This window comes from Mobula birostris, chromosome 5 (genome assembly GCF_030028105.1).
Source record: "Mobula birostris isolate sMobBir1 chromosome 5, sMobBir1.hap1, whole genome shotgun sequence".
Lineage (NCBI taxonomy): Eukaryota > Metazoa > Chordata > Chondrichthyes > Myliobatiformes > Myliobatidae > Mobula > Mobula birostris.
Genome location: NC_092374.1, coordinates 191,901,445 through 191,923,548, shown reverse-complemented (window position 1 = coordinate 191,923,548; position 22,104 = coordinate 191,901,445). Strand labels below are relative to the sequence as shown.

The 22,104-nt window shown below is 48.8% G+C and overlaps 1 protein-coding gene across 2 annotated transcripts in view; it reads right to left on the bottom strand.

The window, feature by feature from the left end:
- Positions 1-22,104, bottom strand: part of LOC140198171 (gamma-aminobutyric acid type B receptor subunit 1-like) — a 289,471-nt gene that overhangs the window by 156,812 nt on the left and 110,555 nt on the right. For both annotated transcript variants that reach the window (XM_072259164.1, XM_072259165.1), the window contains exons 3-5: positions 20,633-20,836; positions 19,181-19,387; positions 18,346-18,375 (exon numbers count right to left, since the gene is read on the bottom strand). In XM_072259164.1, the coding sequence (XP_072115265.1) occupies positions 18,346-18,375; positions 19,181-19,387; positions 20,633-20,836 (441 nt within the window). The remainder of the gene's footprint in view (positions 1-18,345; positions 18,376-19,180; positions 19,388-20,632; positions 20,837-22,104) is intronic.

Here is a 22,104-nt window from a genome sequence, read left to right as displayed (position 1 = left end):
ACTTACTTGTAACAGGGTAACGAATCACGCAGCATCCACACAAACGGGGTTTTGGGGAGGGCTCGCACCTCAATCTCACACATTTGGTGGGGCCGGATTTTGTCTTCCCTAGACTTACGCAGCCGCCACAACTAGAGTGTTTCACACATTACTATAGAATCACAAACAGCAGAGGTCCCAACACTAATCCCTGCAGAACACCTCCAGTCAAGGACCTGCAGCCAGAATAACACCAACCAACACCAACCCTCTGTCTTCTGTGGGCAAGACACTGTTGTTTCTCTGGGTGAGCCCCGCTGGGGGGTGGGGGGTGGAAATCCTTGTTGAGAACTTTGTTTTAATGACTCCAGGATTGAACGGCTTGTCATGTGAAGAGCGTTTGATGGCTCTTGGCCTGTATTGACTGGAATTCGAAGAATGAGGGGTGACCCTATTGAAACCTATCCAATGGTGAGAGGCTTTGATAGAGTGGATTTGCAGAGGATGTTTCCTATGGTGGGAGAGTCGAAGACCAGAGAACACAGCCTCAAAATAGAGGGGCTTCCTTTTAGAATGGAGATGAGGAGGGAGGAATTTCCTTAGCTATTGAGTGGTGAATCTGTGGAATTTGTTGCCTCCAATACTTGTCCCAGATATCCAACACCCTTTGAGTGGGAAAAATTGCCTGAGACTTCCTTTAAATTTCTCCTCTCTCACCTTAAGTTTGGAACTCCCCTCAGGTTCAGGACTCCCTTTGCCTTGGGAAAAGGACTATCCACCCCATCTGTGCTCCTCCTATAATCCCCTAAAAGATCATCACTCCGTGCCCTGTGTTCCAGTGAGAATAAACCCAGCCCATCCGATCTCTCCTTCATCTACCCTCATCACGGCCCTTTGCCCTTATTCTCTACCTGCACTGTCCTTACCAATTTACAATACTGTCCTCCATTCCAGGTAGCACCTCGGTGAATCTCCTCTTCTCTCCCTCTCTCTCTCTCTCTCTTTCTCCATCCCTCCCTCCCTCTGTCTCTCTCATCACCACATCCTTCCTGCACTGAGCTCTTCCAGACTATGTAGGATACCAGAGTGTGTTGGGCTCTGAGGATTTTTAAAGTGCCTGAATTAGCTAATTGTTGTTTAATGAGAGGCATTAATCGCTTGGAGTTTCTTGTGTTTTTCTTGAGCTACTTGCTCATTGTAACGGTCTCCCGGTGTTTTCAGTATAAACTTGTGATGTTTATATTGATGGGCTCGGGATTCCACGTTACATGTATTATTTAAGTGGACACCCAGTAAGCACTAATTGCAGGATCCTAGTTTTGAAAATGTTATATCTCAATGTTATGCCTCTCATTAAACGACAATTAACTAATTCAGGCGCTTTAAAAATCCTTGGAGCCCAACGCACTCTGTTATCCTACATAGTCTGGAAGAGCTCAGTACAGGAAGGATGAGTGCTTGGTTGAGCCACCGATGTTCTGATGGAGTGAGTTCTGACGAATAAACTCTGATCGCCGTCTCTAAATCGGAGTCTGTCTTTCCTCTGCACTTGGGTTCCTGTGACACCCTCCTGTGATGTGGTGAGCACAGCTCCCCAGATCTGGAGTGCAGAGGTGAGGTGTTGCAGATCAGGAAGGGGAAGTAGGGAGTTGAGGGTCATCAGTGGAAAGAGCATCAGCATCTCAGAGGATCAACCCTGGGCCCAGCTGGGCACCTGAGGAAGGGACTGATGTCATGCAGCCTCCTGAGCTCCTTAACCTTTGAACCCCGCTCTCAATACCAATGACCCCTCCCCTACACCCTAACTGTCCCTCTTCCCTAAAACCAACCAAAAGCCTGTCCTGGTCCAACCAGGTAGTGGCTACGGCCAAGGAAGCTCAGTGACGGCGCTGCTTCTTTAGGAGGCTGCATAAATTCCGCGTGTCCCAGTCAGTCCTGACCTCTTTTGATCAATGCACCATAGAAAGCATTCCGTTCGCATGCTTGATATGGCAACTTCTCTGACCGTGACGGCTAAAAAGCTGCAGAGAGTTGTGGACGGGGAAACCAGCCTCCCCTCCACGGACCCTGTCTACACGTCTCACTGCCTCAGTAAAGCAGGCAGCGTAATCAAAGACCCACCCACCCCGGACATTCTCTCTTCTCCCCTTTCCCATCGGGCAGAAGGTACAAAAGACAGAAAGCATGAAGGCTGAAAGACAGCTTCTATCCCGCTGTTACCAGACTATTTAATAATTCCCTAGTACCATCCATTAGATCCTAGACCTCACAATCTACCTCGTCATGATCTTGCACCTTACTGTTTACCTGCACTGTTAATATTTTACCTTGTTCTACCTCATTGCACTGTGTAATAATCTGATCTGTATGAACAGTACTTAACACAAGCTTTTCACTGAATCCTTCTACAGTTGACAATAATAAACCGATTCCAAACCTTTGAAATCAAAGCCTCCTGGTGGGGCATTTTCTGCTGAGCTCTCTATGTCAGGGTGAATGACAGCTGCCATAATGAAGTAAGTTCGCCTGAAGCCCACGCTGATAAACGACAAACTGCTGACGGAACCCAGCGGGTCAGAGGCAACTGTGGGACGGTCGAGCATTGCTTCAGGACTGTCAGCCGAACGAACGAGAGTCTTGGTGCTCTGCATTTGAGACGTGATGCAGGGTTTTCGGCCCGAAACGTCACTGATTCCTCTCCCCCTTCCCACCCCCACAGGCGCTGCCCGACCCGACCCGCTGCATTCCCCCAGCAGACCGGATTGCAGAGTCTGAGTTCTCCCGCATCTCTGAGGCTGACAAGTTGGGAGACGAGCGTGCACCGCCACTGCCACCTGCTGGCCACTGCCTGCATTGCTGCTCGGCCAGCCTTTTGCCCTGTTACTGCACAAGTTCACCCCTGCTCGAGCCACGGAGATTGCTTTTCCTTGGGAAAACAACCCCCTCCGTCTAAATCCATACACCCTTACTTAACGGCATTGGTCCAAGGTTGGGAAACCCTGGTCTAAATTAAAAGCTGCCCGCTCGTGGGCGATCGGGTGACTGACTTTCTGTGGTACTGAGGGGGTACTGCATTGTCCAAGAGTCCTTCTCTCAGGTGAGAGGTTGGACTAATGCCCAGTAGCTCTCTCATAACACAGAGGTTAGGGAGGATGGCTTGGCTTCATTCCTGTACTCTGTGGGGCACTGCTGAGCCACCTGCCCTCTGTGAGATGGGCTATTCGAGGAAAACACCTCTGACCATCCGTCCATCAAGCAGGGGCCAGCACAGAACATGTGGCAGACCCTGGGAGATGGCTCCCCAAAATTCTCAACACCAGAACACACCAATGAGCACCTCCAATCTCTTGCTCCACGCCTTCCCTCAGCACACACAAAATGCTGGAGCAGCATCTACGGAAGCGAGTAAACAGTCGATGTTTTCAGCCGAGACCCTTCATCAGGATCACAGGGCAGCACTTGTGGATGCCCAGAACAATCCTCGCTGATTTGATTTGATGCTAACAATGTATTTCACTGTACGTTTTGATGTTTTAATGTACCTGTGAAAAACAAAGCAGATCTTTCTCTCTCTCCATAGACGCTGCCTGACCTGCTGAGTTTTTGCAGTACTTTGTGTTGTTCAAGATTTCTAGCATCTGCAGAATCTCTTGCGTCTACGATTTGCCACCTCTTCCCTCCACCTTTTTATGCTGCTTTTATCTCCTTTATCTTACCACCCTGGAGAAGGGTCTCAGCCCAAACTGTCCACTGTTTATTCCCTTCCACAGATGCTGCCCGACCCACTGAGTTCCTCCAATATTTTGTGTTTTCCAAATTTCAGCACCTCCAGTGTCTCCTGTGCTGGGCTGGCGGTGAGAAGGGACGCCCCCAGTCAGAGTCTCATTCCCAATGTACGCTGCCCTGAGGGCGGCCAAGATGGGGCTGAGGCGGTCACCCACCGATCCGTGGACTGTGTGTTTACAGAGAAGGACTGGGAATGGATGCATGGGTCCCAGTTCAGCCCAGGCAGCTGTGCAACAGAGCTGCTGGCATCACTGCTCGACGTTGTGTCACAATCTCAGTGTAGTCTGATACCCGTGGCTGTAAGAATTGCGGTTGGGTCCCCTGCACTGTGTGCATTAATGGGGACATTTAAGTTTTGACCTACTGTACGGGCTATTCCCAGGGACAAACACCGAGACTGACGTCAAGTGCTGCTGGAAGGTTATCAGCTCTGGTCTGCCTGACACAGACAGTAGGGATATGAAGGGCTTTGGCCCGGGTGCAGGTCAACGGGAGCAGGCAGTTTACGTGGTTTCGGCATGGACTAGATGGGCCGAAGGGCCTGTTTCTGCGCTGACGCTCTGACCGTACGGTCTCCCCGCACAGCGACATGTCCGTAAGGGAACGCTGCTGACTGGCACATTCCAGGCTGCAGGAGGATGTGTAGAAGCTCAGTGCAGCCAGTGCTAAGGCCCTGTGGGGAAGGACCACAGTCTGGGGCCCTGCCGTCACTGGGCACCGAGGTGATGGGTCCTATGGACTTAATCTACACTGGGTTGAGGAGGAAACGGGTGTTGACTCTCTGTCAGCGATAGTGTACAACTAATATCGAAAAAGACATGTACTAATTACACTGAGTACATATTTTATAAATGAATTGTATTTCTGAAGTAAATCAACCTCCATCACATAAGGGAGGGGAGCAGGAGTCAGGCCCTCACTCACGCTCTGCTTCTCGTTTCAATGAGATTCACGCTGCATCTCACTAAACAGGACGACTTGCACGAATGTCATTACATTTACTTTGTCCTGTAAGTTATGTGGACTTTATGATGATTTGAGTTGATGATCATTTATGTTTGTCAGGTTTGGAATGTACTAGAAAGCCCAGAAGGCATGTCGGAGGTTCTTTAACGCCCTGCCACGAGTGGTGGTAGGGGCATTTAAGTCACTTAAATAGGCACGTGGATAAAAGTAAAATGGAAGGTTATGTGGGAGGGAAGTGTCAAATAGATCTTGGGAGTAAGTTAAAAGTCAGCAACATCTGGACAGCAAGGATGATCTTTATCGACTACAGCTCAGACTTCAATACTATAACCCCCCAAAACTAATCAATAGGCTTCAAGACCTTGCCCTCAATACCTCCTTGTGCAATTGGATCCTCGATTTCCTCACTTGCAGACCCCATTCAGTTGGGATTGGCAACAGCACCTCCTCCACAATCTCCAACAGCACTGTGTGCTGAGTCCCCTGCTCTACTCGCTCTACATGCACGACTGTGAGGCTAAGCACACCTCCAAAGCCATATGCAAGTTTGCTGATGATACCTCTGACACAGGCCAAATCAAAGATGGTGACGAATCAGCATATAGGAGGGAGATTGAAAATCTGGCTGAGTGATGCTGTAACAACAACCTCTCACTCAGTGTCAGCAAGACCAAGGAGCTGATTATTAATTGAGGGGGAGGAAACCAGAGGTCCATCTGACAGTCCTCAATCCTCTGACCATAGGATCAGAGGTGGAGAGGGTCAGCAACTTCAAATTCCTCAGTAATACCCATTCTGAAGGACCTGTCTTGGGCCCAGCATGTAAGTGCAATTACGAAGAAAGCCCAACAGTGCCTTTACTTCTTTGGGAGTTTGTGAAGGTTCAGCATGTCATCTGAAACTTTGACAAACTTCTATAGATGCGTAGTGGAGGGTATATTGACTGGCTGCGTCACAGCCTGATATGGAAACACCAATGCGCTTGAACAGAAAATCCTACACAAAGTAGTGGATACAGTCCAGTCCATCATAGGCAAAGTGCTCCCCAGCACTGAGCACACCTACATGGAGAGCTGTCACAGGAAAACAGCATCCATCTACCCAGCCCATGCTCTCTTCTTACCACTGCCATCAGGAAGAAGGTACAGGAGCCTCAGGACTCACCAGGTTCAGGAACAGTTACTACCCCTCAACCATCAGGCTCTTCAACCAAAGAGGATAACCTCACTCAACTTCACTTGCCCCATTATTGAAATGTTCCCACAACCAATGGACTCACTTTCAAAGTCTCTTCATCTCACGTTCTCGATATTTGTAACCTGTTTATTATTATTATTATTATTATTATTATAGCTTTCTTTTTATACTTGCACAATTTGTTGGTCTTTTACATACTGGTTGAATGTCCAAGCTGGTGTGGTCTTTCATTGATTCTATTATGGTTATTATTCTCTTATGGATTTGTTGAGTTTGCCCACAAGAAAATGAATCTCAGGGTTGTATGTGATAATAAATTTACTTTGAACTTTGAAAAAGGCTGGTAGGACATCGTGGGCCAAAGGTTTGGAAGTGTTCTCATTTCTATAGGGAATGAGCCACGCTCTATGTGGCTGATTGATGGTCAGCACAGATTCGATGGGCCAAAGAGCCTGTTACATGCTGCTTGAGTATGCTTTGAGTATGCAACAACTTCAGAAGGACAAACAGAGTTATCTGTTCAGATCCTCCGTAACTGCTTTTGACCCGAATAATTAACACTGTTTCTCTCCCCATGGATGCTGCCTCATCTGTTGAGTGTCATTTTAATTTCAGATTTCCAGCATCTGCAGATCACTGAGCTTTCATTCCTGCCTCCTATAGAAGGAACCCTGAACTCCAAACACACAGACATACGAGAACCTCGGCGATTAAATAATAAACCGAGATGCTGCAGGAGCTGGGAGAGAGATGATGACGGGGGACGGAGGGGGTGACATGAGAGAAGGGTGGTGGGATGGATGAAGGTGACAGGGAGAGAGGGTAATGGAGGAGCAAGAGGATGGAGAGATACAGGAAGGAGCAAAGGCTGGGGGGCGTGGGGAGAGAGAGAGAGGGTGATGATGACACCCCCCCTTCCTGTTAGACTGTTTAAGATAACTTATTTTTTATTTATTCTTCTTACTTCTTCTAATATTGTATATTTTTGAACTTGTAAAGCTACTATGACACTGTAATTTCCTTAGGGATCAACAAAGATCTACAGAGTCTCTGAAAAGCAGAGGTGGAGGAGTATGCCTCATGGTCAACTCCTCTTGGAGAACAAATATATCAGTGCTGTCCCGATTCTGCTCACCAGACCTGGAATATCCAGCAGTAAAGTGTTGTCCTTTTTACCCACAACGGGAGTTCTCTGGGGTCATTTTGGTAGCAGTTTACATTCCACCTCAGGCCAATGTCAAGCGGGCTTTAGATGATCTGAGCAATGGGATCAACATGCACGAAACAGCGCACCCTGATGCCTTCACCATCATCCTGGGAGATTTTAACAAGGCCATTCTGAAAATGTCACTAATCAATTACCACCAACAGATCAATTGCAACACCAGAGGGAACAACACACTGGACCACTGTTACACCACCATCAAGAATGCCTACCATGCTACTCCATGACCTCACTTCGGGAAGTCTGATCACCTAGCTGCACTTCTACTCCCTGAGTATAGGCAGAGACTGAAGATTGCAGCACCAGCAGTGAGGACCAGGAAGGTTTGGACAAGGGAAGCACAGGAGTGCTTACAGGACTGCTTTGAATCAGTGGACTGGACTGTATTCAGGGATTCATCTTTGAATCTGGATGAGTATGCTGCAGTTGTTACTGACTTCATTAAAACCTGTGTGGATGAACATGTGCCTACGAAGACTTACTGTACATTCCCAAACCAAAAGCCATGGATGAACCAGGAGGTACATCGTCTGCTGAAGGCTAGATCCGTGGCATTCAAGTCTGGCAACCCAGGCCTGTACCAGAAAACCAGGTATGATTTGTCGAGGGCTATTTCAAGGGCGAAGAGACAATTTTGAACAAGGTTGCAGGCAATACAAGGTGCACGGCAACTTTGGCAGGGTCTACAACACATTACTTCCCACAAAGTGAAACCCAATAGCATGAATGGCAGCGATGCTTCACTACCAGATGAACTCAACACCCTCTATGCACGCTTTGAAAGGGAGAACACAACTACAGCTGTGAAGATCCCTACTGCACCTGATGACCCTGTAATCTCCATCACAGAGGCTGATGTAAGACTGTCTTTAAAGAGAGTGAAGCCTCGTAAGGCAGAAGGTCCTGATGGAGTACCTGGTAAGGCTCTGAAAACCTGTGCCAACCAGCTAGCGGGAGTATTCAAGGACATTTTCACCTCTCACTGCTGCAGGCAGAGTTTCCCACTTGCTTCAAAAAGGCAACAATTATACCAGTGCCTAAGAAGAATAATGTGGGCTGCCTTAATGACTATCGCCCAGTAGCACTCACATCGACAGTGATGAAATGCTTTGAGAGGTTGGTCATGACTAGACTGAACTCCTGCCTCAGCAAGGACCTGGACCCATTGCAATTTGCCTATCACCACAATAGGTCAACTGCAGATGCAATCTCAATGGCTCTCCACACGGCTTTAGAAAACCTGGACAACACAAACACCTATGTCAGGGTGCTATGTCATGGACTATAGCTCAGCATACCCCTATAAATTTGCTGACAATGCAACCATTGTTGGTAGAATCTCAGATGGAGATGAGAGGGCGTACAGGAGTGAGATACGCCAACTAGTGGAGTAGTGTCACAGCAACAACCTGGCACTCAACGTCAATAAGATGAAAGAGCTGATTGTGGAATTCCGGAAGGGTAAGACGAAGGGACACATACCAATCCTCATAGAGGGATCAAAAGTGGAGAGAGTGAGCAGTTTCAAGTTCCTGAGTATCAAGATCACTAGGGATCTAACTTGGTCCCAACATATCAATGTAGTTATAAAGAAGGCAAGCCAGTGGCTATACTTTATTAGGAGTTTGAAGAGATTTGGCATGTCAACAAATACACTCAAAAACTTCTATAGTTGTGCTGTGGAGAGCATTCTGACAGGCTGCATCACTGTCTGCTATGGGGAGGGACTACTGCACTGGACCAAAAGAAGCTGCAGAAGTTGTAAATCTAGTCAGCTCCACCTTGGATACTTGCCTACAAAGTACCCAGGACACCTTCAGGGAGTGGTACCTCAGAAAGGCTATCTCCATTATTAAAGACCTCCAGCACCCAGGGCATGCCCTTTTCTCACTGTTACCATCAGGTAGGAGATACAGAAACCTGAAGGCACACACTCAGTGATTCAGGAACAGCTTCTTCCCCTCTGCCATCCGATTCCTAAATGGACATTGAAGCTTTGAACACTACCTCACTTTTTTAATATACAGTATTTCTGTTTTTGCACATTTTTAAATCTATTCAATGTATGTGATTGATTTACTTGTTTATTTATTATTATGTTTTATTTTATTTATTATTATTATTTTCTCTCTCTCTGCTAGATTATGTATTGCATTGAACTGCTGCTGCTAAAATTAACAAATTTCACGTCACATGCCGGTGATAACAAACTTGATTCTGAAGTATGTACCTATCTAAAGAGAGGGTGATGGTAGAGAGAGAGGAAAGAATTGTCAGTGTTGAGAGAGAGGATTTTCGTTGTTCAGAGAGACTTTTACTGGTGCTGTGGGAGATGTGCCTGTTGCTTACTGACTTCTGACTCTTATTCTCCTCTGCCTTCACCTTAGCTATAGCCGGAATTCTGAGCTGCAGTCTGCCCTGTGGCCACCTGAGGGCAGTGCTGCTCCAGCTCTCGGGGACGCGCTAACATGTGGGGGAACCTCACCGCACACCCAGCACCGGGGGTTGCCCCAGTTCCGTCTTATCGGGGAGCCCCCACCTCTCCGAAAGAGTCTGCACCTCGGTGTTTATGTGTGGAAACCCCCAACGGAGGATGCTTCTGGCTTGCCCAGTGCTGTATTGCTTAAACAAGGTGTCCTTTTCCTTGAGCTATGAGACTGGGGAGACAATCGGGTTATCTGACCATGTGGTTTGAGTGGGACAGAGTGGCAATGATTTACTTAACGGTAATGTAGGGTGGATGAGGCCCTCAAAGGCTTGTACAGCACAGAAGCAGGCCCTTTGGCCCATCAAGTCAATTCTGACCATCAACCACCCACTTACACGAATCCCATTTTACCCACCCATCATCTCCCCCCGATCCTACCCTCAGCCACTCCATTTGCTGCGGCCAATTACCCCTCTGACCTGCAAGATGTGGGAGCAAACCGGAGCAACCAGGTCACAGGAGGAGCGTGCAAACTCCACACAGACAAGCACTGGAGGTAAGGTTTGAACCAGTGACGCTAGAGTCGTGCCTGCACGTACCTCTCTGTCCAAGAAACCACCAGACCATCGTCAAAGAATCTGTTTGGATATGGGTGACCAGACCCCACCAATAAGCTGGTGTACAAAATATCAAATTTCTTACAGCACAGGAAGAGGCCGTTTGGCCCATCGAGTCTGTATCAGCCCCCCCTCACATTTTAATAGCACCATGCTGATTCCCCCTCCTCCTTGCCCACACTGGGAGTGATGTGAGAACAATACTGGAGTGGTCCCGGGGATAAATAGGCAAGCTCCACGCACAGGCAGTGGGTGCCAGAGTTGTGAGATGGCAGCTCCACCCGCTGGGCCACCGTGACATCCAGTGGCCTCCAGGGAGAAATTGTGGTTGGGTCACATTTGGAGTTCCGATCGGTCCATTCTAGGAAGGATGTAGGCGCAGAAGAGGTTTGCCAGGAGGCATGCTGTGGTGATAGGGGAATGGTTAGTTCGGGGAACGGACAGGAGGTTGTGTGGCCAAAAACAAGGTTCCCAGATGGTATGTTGCCTCCCGGGTGCCAGAGTCCGGGATATCTCTGATCCAGTCCTCAGCATTCTTAAGTGGGAGGGTGAACGGCCAGAGGTCTTTGTCCATGTAGGTACCAATGACATGGGCAGGACGAGTGACAGGTTCTGCATAGGGAGCTCAGGGAGATAGGTGCACAACCTCCAGGGTTATGATTTCAGGATTACTACCCGTGCCGTAAACACAAAATACTCCGCAGATGCTGGGGACCCGTGCCATGTGCTAGTGAGACCAGAACTAGGAAGATCATACAGTTTAATATGTGGCTAAGGAGTTAGTGTAGGAGTGAGGGCTTAAGATTTTTGGATCATTGGGCTCTCTTCCAGGGAAGGTGGGACACGTACAGAAGGGACAGTTTGCACCTGAACTGGAGGGGGACTAATATCCTAGCTGGAAGGTTTGTCAATGCTGCGCGGTGGGGTTTAAACTAGAGTTGCAGGGGGATGGGAACCAGAGTGCCAGAATGGTCAGTGAAGCAGTTATGGAGGCAGATGTTGGTAAGATCTCTGACAAAGTTGGGAATCAGAAGGTTGAGCATGGTGCTGAGCTGCGTATAGTTCAAGGCAAGAAGTATCGTGGGATGGGCAGATAATAGTGCTGAAGATGAGGTAGCAGGTTTACAAACAGAGGCAATGTGTAGTGAAGAGAGGCTGTTCATAGGGCAGAATTGCAGTCAACAGGATGAGTTGTAATGTAATAGGTGGATAAAATCGAAAAGGGTGAATACAGGACTGAAGGTGTTATATTTGAATGTGCGCAGTATACGGAATAAGGTAGATGAACTTGCAGCACAGTTGCAAACTGGCAGATATGATGTTGTAGGCATCACTGAATCATGGCTGAAAGAAAACCATAGCTGGGAGCTTAATGTGCAAGGATCCATATTGTATTGAAAGGACAGGCAGGAAGGCAGAGGGGGTGGTGTTGCTCTGTTGGTAAAAAATGAAATCAAATCATTAGAAAGAGGTGACAGAGGGTTGGAAGGTGTTGAATCATTGTCAACAGAGCTGAGGAACTGCAAGGGTAAAAAGACCCTGATGGCAGTTGTATACAGACCCCCAAAAAAGTAAATTACAATGAGAGATAGAAAATGTATGTTAAAACGGCAATGTTACAATAGTCATGGGGTTTCAATACGCAGATTGATTGGGAAAATCAGTTTGGTGCTGGATCCCAAGAGGGGGAATTTCTGCAGTGCTTTTTAGAGCAGCTCGTGGCTGAGCCCACTAAAGGATCAGCTATTCTGGATTGGGTGTTGTGCAACGAACCAGAATTGATCAGAGAGTTTAAGGTAAAAGAACCGTTAGGAGCAAGTGATCACAATATAATCGAATTCACCCTGAAGTTTGAGGAGAAGCTGAAGTTAGATGTTACAGTGGAGTAAAGAGAGTTACAGAGGTATGAAAGAGGAGTTGGCCAGAATTGATTGGAAAAGAACACTGGCAGGGATGACGGCAGAGCAGCAATGGCTGGAATTTTTGGAAGCAATTTGGAAGGCACAAGATATCTACATCCCAAAGAGGAAGATGACACAATCATGGCTAACAAGAGGAGTCAAAGCCAACATAAAAGCCAAAGAGAGGGCATATAATAGATCAAAAATTAGTGGGAAGTTAGAGGGTTGTGAAGCTTTTAAAAATCAACCGAAGGCAACTAAAACAGTCATTAAGAAGGTAAAGATGGAATACAAAAAGTAAGTAGCTAATAATATTCAAGGTGTGTGTGAATTTAACATTACTAGAGAGAAGGTTCTTGGGAAACTGAAAGATCTGAAGATAGACAAGTCACCTGGACCAGATGGTGTACACCCCAGAGTTCTGAAAGATGTAGCTGAAGAGATCATGGAGGTATTAGTAATGATCTTTCAAGAATCACTAGGTTCAGAATGGTTCTGGAAGACTGGAAAATTGCAAATGTCACTCCACTCTTCAAGAGGGGAGAAAGGCTGAAGAAAGGAAATCAAAAGCCAGTTAGTCTGACCTGTGGTTGGGAAGATGTTGGAGTTGATTATTAAGGATGAGGTCTCAGGGTACTTGGAGGCACATGATAAAACAGGCCGTATTCAGCATAGTTTCCTCAGGGGAAAATCTTGCCAGACAAATTTGTTGGAATTCTTTGAAGAAATAACAAGCAGAATAGATAAAGGAGAATTGGTTGATGTTGTGTGTTTGGATTTTCAGAAGTCCTTTGACAAGGTGCCACACACGAGGCTGCTTAACAAGCTACGAGCTCATCGTATTACAGGAAAGATTCTAGCATGGATAAAGCAGTGGCTGATTGGTAGGAGGCAAATAGTGGGAATAAAGGGAGCCTTCTCCGGCTGACTGCTGGTGACTAGTGTTGTTCCACAGGAGTCTGTGTTGGGATGAATTCTTTTTACATTATATGTCAGTGATTTGGATGATGGAATAGATGGCTTTGCTGCCAAGTTTGCAGAAGATACGAAGTTAGCTGGAAGGGCAGGTAGTTTTGAGAAAGTAGAGAAACTACAGAAGGACATACGTTTGTAGATTAGGAGAATGGGCAAAGACATGGCAGATGGAATATAGTGTTGGGAAGTGTATGATCATGCCCTTTGGTAGAAGAAATGAAAGGGCTGACTGTTTTCTAAATGGACAGAAAATACAAAAAAATTGTGGCTGAAAAGGATTTAGGAGTCCTTGTGCAGGATTCCCTAAAGGTTAGTTTGCAGGTCGAGTCTGTGCTGAGGAAGGCAAATACAATGTTAGCATTCATTTCAAGAGGGCTAGAATATAAAAGCAAGGAGGTAATGTTGAGACTTTATAAAAGCACTGGTCAGGCCTCACTTGGGGTATTGTGAGCAGTTTTGGGCCCCTTATCTTAGCAAGGACGTGCTGAAACTGGAGAGGGTTGAAAGAAGGTTCACAAAAATGATTCAGGATTGAATGGCTTGTCATATGAAGAGCGTTTGATGGCTCTGGTCCTGTATTTGCTGGAATTCAGAAGAATGAGGGGTGACCTCATTGAAACCTATCCAATGGTGAGAGGCCTTGAGAGTGGATGTGGAGAGGATGTTTCCTATGGTGGGAGAGACTAAGACCAGACAACACAGCCTTAGAATAGAGGGGTGTCCTTATATTTAAGGCAGCAGTTGACATATTCTTGATCAATCAGGGCTTGAAGGATTACGGAGAGAAGACAGGAGATTGGGGTTGAGAGGAAAATTGGATCAGCCATGATGAAATGGTGGAGCGGACTTGATGGGCCAAATGGCCTGATTCTGGTCCTATATATTCTGGTTTTATGCTGCCTGGATTAGAGAGCATGTGCTCTCACGAGAGGTCAGACAAACCTGGGCTGTTTTCTCTGGAGCAGCAGAAGCAGAGGGAGACCTGAGGGAAGTTTAGGAAATCATCACAGTCAGACTCTTGCTCTCAGGTAGATAATGTCTGATACTAGAGGGCAGACATTTAAGGTGAGAGGGGAGAGTTTAAAGGAGATGTGCGGGCAAGTATTGGTTTCACACAGAGAGCGCTGACTCTGCCGGGGTGGAGTCAGGTACGACAGTGGCGTTTAGGAGGCGGTTAGACAGACAGACGAATATGGAGGGATGTGGATCGTGAGCAGATTCAGTCAAATTTAACACATTTAACACAGACGTTGTGGGCCGAAGGGCCTGTTCCTGTTTCATGTGCTTCAGGAGGGCTGGATTGAGACTGGTCCTTGGAGGGGTTGGGTGGGGACAGGCAGAATGGCAGTGAGAGATGACACCACCCATAGGCCCGAGCAGCATAAAAACTGGCCCTTAGGCCCAACTCATCCACGTCAGCCAAGATCCCCATCTAAACTGGTCCCGTTTGTCCCATATCCCATTAAACCAGGGGTTCCCAACCTGGGGTAATGGACCCCTTCCTTAATGGTATTGGTCCATGGCATAAAACAGTTTGGGAAGCTTTGCTTTAAACCTTTCCTGTCTGTGTACCTGTCCGACACCTTTTAAACTTTACCAATGTGCCTGCCTTTCTCAGTGTTCATTTATCGTAATCCAGACTCATTATTCTGTCTAGGTTCTGTCTAGACCACAGTACGTGTGCTTGCAATACTGTGTGTCCGACAGAGTGATCAGCAGCACTGGGGCTCCACAGAGGACTGTCTTGTCTCCCTTTCTCTTCACTATTTACACCTCAGACTTCAACTACTGCACAGAGTCTTGTCATCTTCAGAAGTTTTCAGATGACTCTGCCATAGTTGGATGCATCAGCAAGGGAGATGAGGCTGAGTACAGGGCTACAGTAGGAAACTTTGTCACATGGTGTGAGCAGAATTATCTGCAGCTTAATGTGAAAAAGACTAAGGAGCTGGTGGTAGACCTGAGGAGAGCTAAGGTACCGGTGACCCCTGTTTCCATCCAGGGGGTCAGCGTGGACATGGTGGAGGATTACAAATACCTGGGGATACGAATTGACAATAAACTTGACTGGTCAAAGAACACCGAGGCTGTCTACAAAAGGGTCAGAGCCGTCTCTATTTCCTGAGGAGACTGAGGTCCTTTAACATCTGCCGGACAATGCTGAGGATGTCCTACGAGTCTGTGGTGGCCAGTACTATCATGTTTGCTGTTGTGTGCTGGGGCAGCAGGCTGAGGGTAGCAGACACCAACAGAATCAACAAACTCATTCGTAAGGCCAGTGATGTTGTGGGGATGAAACTGGACTCTCTGACGGTGGTGTCTGAAAAGAGGATGCTGTCTAAGTTGCATGCCATCTTGGTCAATGTCTCCCATCCACTACATAACGTACTGGGTGGGCACAGGAGTACATTCAGCCAGAGACTCATTCCACCGAGATACAACACAGAGCGTCATAGGAAGTCATTCCTGCCTGTGGCCATCAAACTTTACAACTCCTCCCTTGGAGGGTCAGACACCCTGAGCCAATCGGCTGGTCCTGGACTTATTCCATAATTTATTGGCATAATTTACATATTACTATTTAACTATTTATGGTTCTATTACTATTTATTATTTATGGTGCAACTGTAATGAAAACCAATTTCCCCCGGGATCAATAAAGTATGACTATGACTAGTGCTGTACCACTGCCACAAAACAATATCACAGTTCTCCACATACAGGACTGTGCAAAACTCTTAGACACATACACATGGGTAGGATGTTTGCACAGCACTGAGTATTACGTCTTTCTGGTTACCAAATAACACTTAATATTGTACCACTGAACTAATACAAAGCAAAATACTCTTAATTCTGTTTCCCAACCACCTTCCTACTTCAACCAAAATACAGTACTGGGCAAAAGTTTTGGGCACCCTGGCTATATATATGAGCTTAAGACATTTATACTGTCCTGTCGGTCAGTGATAATAAACCTGATTCTCATTCCCTGGTGGCTCGTTCCATACACTGACCTCCCTCCGGCTCTCTAAGTTGCCCCTCACGTTCTTTTTCCCTCTCAAGCTAAGCCTGTGCTCCTTAGTTCTGGAGTGCTCAACCCTGGGGAAAAAGAGCACAGACTCACAATACGAGGGCTTCCCTTTCGAAACTCTGAGAACAAGGATCTCTTTAGCCAGAGGACAGTGCGTCTGTGGGATTCCTTACCACAGGTGGCTGCGGAGGTCAGGTCATTGGGTTTATTTAAAGTGGAGGTTGATAGGTTCTTCATTAGAAAGGATGTCAAAGGTTACAGGGAGAAGGCAGGAGAATGGGGTTGGGATGGATAATAAATCAGTCATGATGGAATGGCGGAGTGAACTCAATGGGCTGGATGGCCTAATTCTGCTCCTATGTCTTATGGTCTTAAAAAGACTGTGTGTATTTGTTACGTCACCAAAGACTCTCGTAAATGTCTATAGATGTGCGGTGGAGAGCATTCTGACTGGTTGCATTACCGTCTGGTGTGGGGGGAGAGTCACTGCACTGTCATAAGGGCACTGCTGGGAACGGACCCAAGTGCAAGACACAGACACTGAAGTACTAGGGACAGGACCAGGATACAGGATACAGGGCGATGGCAAGGACATGGACAGGAAAACCAGGAACCTGGAACAGGACTGAACAAGAGAGCTAGGAGCCCGGGCTTGGACTCCGATCCAGAGACTGGACAAGGACACAGTACCTGGGTCTTGCCTCTGGCTCGGACCCCAGAATTAGGCAAGGACGAGGCTTGGCAGGCAGGCAGGATGAGGCTGGAGTCTTCAGGCTAGAAGCTAGAGGCTAGAGACTTGGCTTGGCAAGAGGCTAGAGGCTCGAGGCTCGAGGCTGGAGTTTACAGACTCAAGGCTAGGCAAGAGACGAGGCGAGGCTTGGCAGGAGGCTGGAGACTTGAGACAAGGCGAGGCGAGGCGAGGCTGGAGACTGGAGACTTGAGGCAAGGCGAGGCGAGGCGAGGCTGGAGACTGGAGACTTGAGGCAAGGCTTGGCAGGCTCCTCCTGGGCAGAGTGCAGATCACCACCCGACAGAGGCAAGGGACAGGAAGGGACAGAACCAACCCCAGGTAACGGCAAGACAGCCTGGCTTACCTGGGCGGAGGCAAGGGACAGGAAAGGAGCTAGGTACAGGGTGGCTCCAGGACAAGACAGCAAGACAAGGCAAGGCTACTGGCAAAGCAAGGCAAGACGAGAACTTCAGGCGAGGCGAGAGTTACTGGCAAGACAAGGTAGGGCTTCAGGCGAGGAAACAGAAGGCAGGGGAAGGGATACAAGGAGTAAGGACAAGAATGATCCAGTGGCCATGCCCTGGTCTCTGGAGGTATTTATGCAGCCAGCCCCAACAAGCATCAGCTGACTCAGTTAGAGCTCAACAAGACAGAAACAGGGTAGATAGGAAAACCTGGAGCAAGGGTTGATGGACCGGACCGTGAACCGGAATATGGACTTTACGGACCGGACTATGACATGCACAGGATCAACATAAGCTGCAGAAAGTTGTGAACTCAGTCAGCTCTATCACGAGCACTGAGCTCCCCAGCATCCAGGACATCTCCAAGCAGCAACGTCTCAAAAAGGCAATGTCCGTCATTAAGGACCCCCGTCACCCACTCTTCTCATTACAACCATCAGGGAGAAGGTACAGGAGCCTGAAGATATACTTTCAACGATTTAGGAGCAGCTCCTTCCCGTCTGAAATCAGATTTCTGAACCCAAGCACACTCCCTCACTATTTTGTGCTCTCTCTAAGTACGACTTATTTAATTAAAATGTTAAATGTACAGTATTTCTTATTGTAACTTAGTTTTTATTGTAATGTATTTCACTGTACTGCTGCCACATAACAACAAATTTCATAACATATACTGGTGATTTGAAACCCGATTCTGATTCTGACGTTTGTGTATTTTGAAAATAAATTTACTTGGACTTTGACTTTCCAACCACTCAGTTCTTGAACCAGCCTGCAGAACCCTAATCGCCAACTCAGTACAGCAACACCATGACCACTTTCTACTACAGTGGATTTTGGTTTTGGTTCTAGTTGTGTTCCCTGTAAAAATTGTGTCTAATTTATGCTCTTCCTGTGAGTGAAGCCGTGTGCCTGAGATGCAGCTGCACGTGAGTTTTTCATCGCACCTGTGCACACATGGACTTATGTATCTGACAATAAACACAAGTTTAACTTCAGTCTATTTCGGTACCTTTTCCCCATACCAACCCTCGTGTACTCACTGTATGACTGACGGTTCCAATTTTTGTCAACTGAAAGAGACAAAGTGGTGGGGCACTGTCAGAGATCAGCAGACGACATGCTTCACAGCCTCCCCCCTCCCCCTGGCACACTCACTGTACCTCACTAACCCCTCCCCTCGCTCGCTGAATGTCTCTCCACCTCTCTCTCTCCCCCCCGGCACACCACCCCACTAACCCCTCCCCTCGCTCGCTGAATGTCTCTCCACCTCTCTCTCTCCCCCTCCCGCTCACACACTCTCTTCCCCCTTTCACACTGCGCGGCTCTCTCTGTCACTTGCTGTGCTCTCTCTCACCTCTGCAATCCGTCTGCCCCCTCCCACACTTCTCTGTCCCTTCAATACTGAATGCCGTCTCTGTACATCCCTCGACAGACACACACACACACACACTCACACACACACACACACACCCTTTCCCCTCATGCTTGCTTTCACATACTCTGTACTGGTCTCTCTCTCCACCTCTCTCTCTCTTACGTACTCTGCAGTTTCCTCAGTCACTCCATTCTTTTGTTCCCCCCCCTTCCCTATTCTCTCCCACCCCCTCTTCTCACTTTCACTTCCACACACAGACTGGACTTACCTCTCTCTCATCTCTCTCCCTCTTCTCTCCCACTCTGCAATACTCCCTCCTTCCCCCTCTCCTCATGCCCTTCCCCTCTCTCCCCCTCTCCCTGCCCCGCTGACCATTTCCCCTCTCCCCATCTCCCCCTCTACCCTCTCTCACACTCTGCAATGTTACCCCCTCTCTGAAATCCACCCTCTCCTTCCCTCGCCTTGCCCCTCCTCTCCCTCGCCCTCCCCCCGCGACGTACCTGTGCACATGGGCTTGCTGGTGTTCCACTTCCCGTACTTGGTGCAGACCCTGCTGGTGGGCCCCTCCAGCTTGAAGCCGGCGTTGCAACGGTACTCCACCACCGTCCCCTCCACCGGGATCCTCGCGTTGGCCCTGGTCTTCACCGCACCTCTCGTCAGGGCCACCCCGTTCTCCAGGTTCAGAGCCAGCCGCGAGCAGTTATATACTGTCGGCATGGAGGAGTGAAGAGAGGGAGCGCGGTGGGAAGTGGGGGGAAGAGAGCAAAAGAGGGGAAGATGTGGAAAAAGAGAGAGGGGAGAGGGAGGTGGGGAGATAGTGAGGGGAAGAGAGGGAGAGTGAGAGAAGGGTGGGGAGGGAGGGCAGGAAGAACGAGAGTGAGGGACACAAGACACAGACAGAGAGAGGGAGAGAGAGGTTAGTGGGGAAGCAGGTGTGGGTGGGGGTGTGGGAGAGGCAAGGGGTGAGCTTTAGTTTGCCTGTGTTCAGACCAACAAATATACAATCCGGGGGCAGTCCCAGAGAGGGAGAGGACAGTGTGTGACCCACTGACCCATCAGAGAGGGAGAGGACAGTGTGTGACCCAGTGACTGTCAGGGTGGGGGAGAGGACAGTGTGTGACTCACTGACCCGTCGGGGGGGAGAGGACAGTGTGTGACCCACTGACCCATCAGAGGGAGGGGAGGACAGTGTGTGACCCACTGACCCATCAGAGAGGGAGAGGACAGTGTGTGACCCACTGACCGTCAGGGTGGGGGAGAGGACAGTGTGTGACCCACTGACCCGTCAGGGTGGGAGACGGTACAGTGTGTGACCCACTGACCGTCAGTGTGGGGGAGAGGACAGTGTGTGACCCACTGACCCGTCAGGGTGGGGGAGAGGACAGAGTGTGACCCACTGACCCGTCAGGGTGGGGGAGAGGACAGTGTGTGACCCACTGACCCGTCAGTGTGGGGGAGAGGACAGTGTGACCCACTGACCCGTCAGCGGGAGAGGACAGTGTGTGACCCACTGACCTGTCAGGGTGGGGGAGAGGACAGAGTGTGACCCACTGACCAGTCAGGGTGGGGGAGAGGACAGCGTGTGACCCAGTGACCCGTCAGGGTGGGGGAGAGGACAGTGTGTGACCCACTGACCCGTCAGGGTGGGGGAGAGGACAGAGTGTGACCCACTGACCAGTCAGGGTGGGGGAGAGGACAGCGTGTGACCCAGTGACCCGTCAGGGTGGGGGAGAGGACAGTGTGTGACCCACTGACCCGTCAGGGTGGGGGAGAGGACAGAGTGTGACCCACTGACCGTCAGTGTGGGGGAGAGGACAGTGTGTGACCCACTGACCCATCAGGGGGAGAGGACAGTGTGTGACCCATTGCCCTGCCAGAGGGAGGGGAGGACCGTGTGCAACCCCCACTACCATTCCCAGTATTTGAGGGAGTGAGGCCAGGCCATTACTCACCACACCTACTGCGCTGATCCATGTGGGTCCAGGTCCCGTTCTCCAGGCACTTCCGTACTCCCGGCCCATCAATGACACGATTGCTCCTGCAGATATACTCGATCTCATAGGCCACGGGCAGCACCTCGATGGTGCGGATCTGTTCCTGGGTGAGGCCAGGGTACCGGATCCCACCGTCCAACGGGGGCCTGATTTTCCGGCACCCTGGAAAAGCACAGACACAGGGTATTGGAAGAGTAATGTGGGGGGGGGCTGGGTAGGGGGTGGCTGATGGGAGCTCAGCAAAGCTGGACAGGGCAAGGTACAGAATTGTGATTATACAGAGGCAGGGGTGGCAGGGAAGGTGGGAGTGTAAGTATACAGTGGCAGGGGTGGAGAGTGTGTGGGAAGGTAAGTATACAGGGGCGGGGGTGGAGAGTGTGTGGGAAGGTAAGTATTCCGGGGCAGGGGTGGGGAGACCTTTCGGAAGGAAAAATGGAAGATCAGATTATTAGTTAAATGGTAAAAAAAAATTGCAGCATACTGCTGTGCAGAGGGACTTGGGAGTGCTTGTGCATGAATCACAAAAGGTTGGTTTGCAGGTGCTGCAGGCTATCAAGAAGGCAAATGAGATGTTGGCCTTCATTGCTAGAGGGATTGAATTTAAGAGCAGGGAGGTTATGCTGCAACTGTACAGGGTACTGGTGAGGCTGCACCTGGAGTACTACATGCAGTTCTGGTCTCCTTACCCGAAGAAGGATATATTGGTTTGGAGGCAGTGCAGATTCACCAGGTTAATTCCAGAGATGAGGGGGTTAGACTATGAGGAGATTGAGTCGCCTGGGACTATACTTGCTGGAGTTCAGAAGAACGAGAGAAGATAATAAAATTATGAAAGGGATAGATAAGATTGACGCAGGAAAGTTGTTTTCACTGGTGGGTGAGACTAGAACTAGGGGACATAGCCTCAAGATTCAGGAGAGTAGATTTAAGATGGAGATGAGGAGGAACTGCTTTTCCCAGAGAGTGGTGAATCTGTGGAATTCTCTGCCCAATGAAGCAGTGGAGGCTACCTCAGTAAATATATTTAATACAAGGTTGGATATATTTTTGCATAGTAGGGGAATTAAGGGTTATGGGGAAAAGGCAGGTAGGTGGCGATAAGTCCATGGTCAGATCAGCCATGATCTCAATGAATGGAGGAGCGGGCTCGATGGGCCAGATGGCCGACTCCTGCCTTTATTTCTTATGTTCTCATTACTAATTATACAGGGGCAGGGGTGGAAGTGTAAGTATACAGGGGCAGGGGTGGGAGACTGTGTGGGTGTGTAAGTATACAGGGGCAGGGGTGGGAGATTGTGTGGGAGTGTAAGTATACAGGGGCAGGGGTGGGACACTGTGGGAGTGTAAGTATACAGGGGCAGGGGTGGGAGATTGTGTGGGAGTGTAAGTATACAGGGGCAGGGGTGGGAGACTGTGTGGGAGCGTAAGTA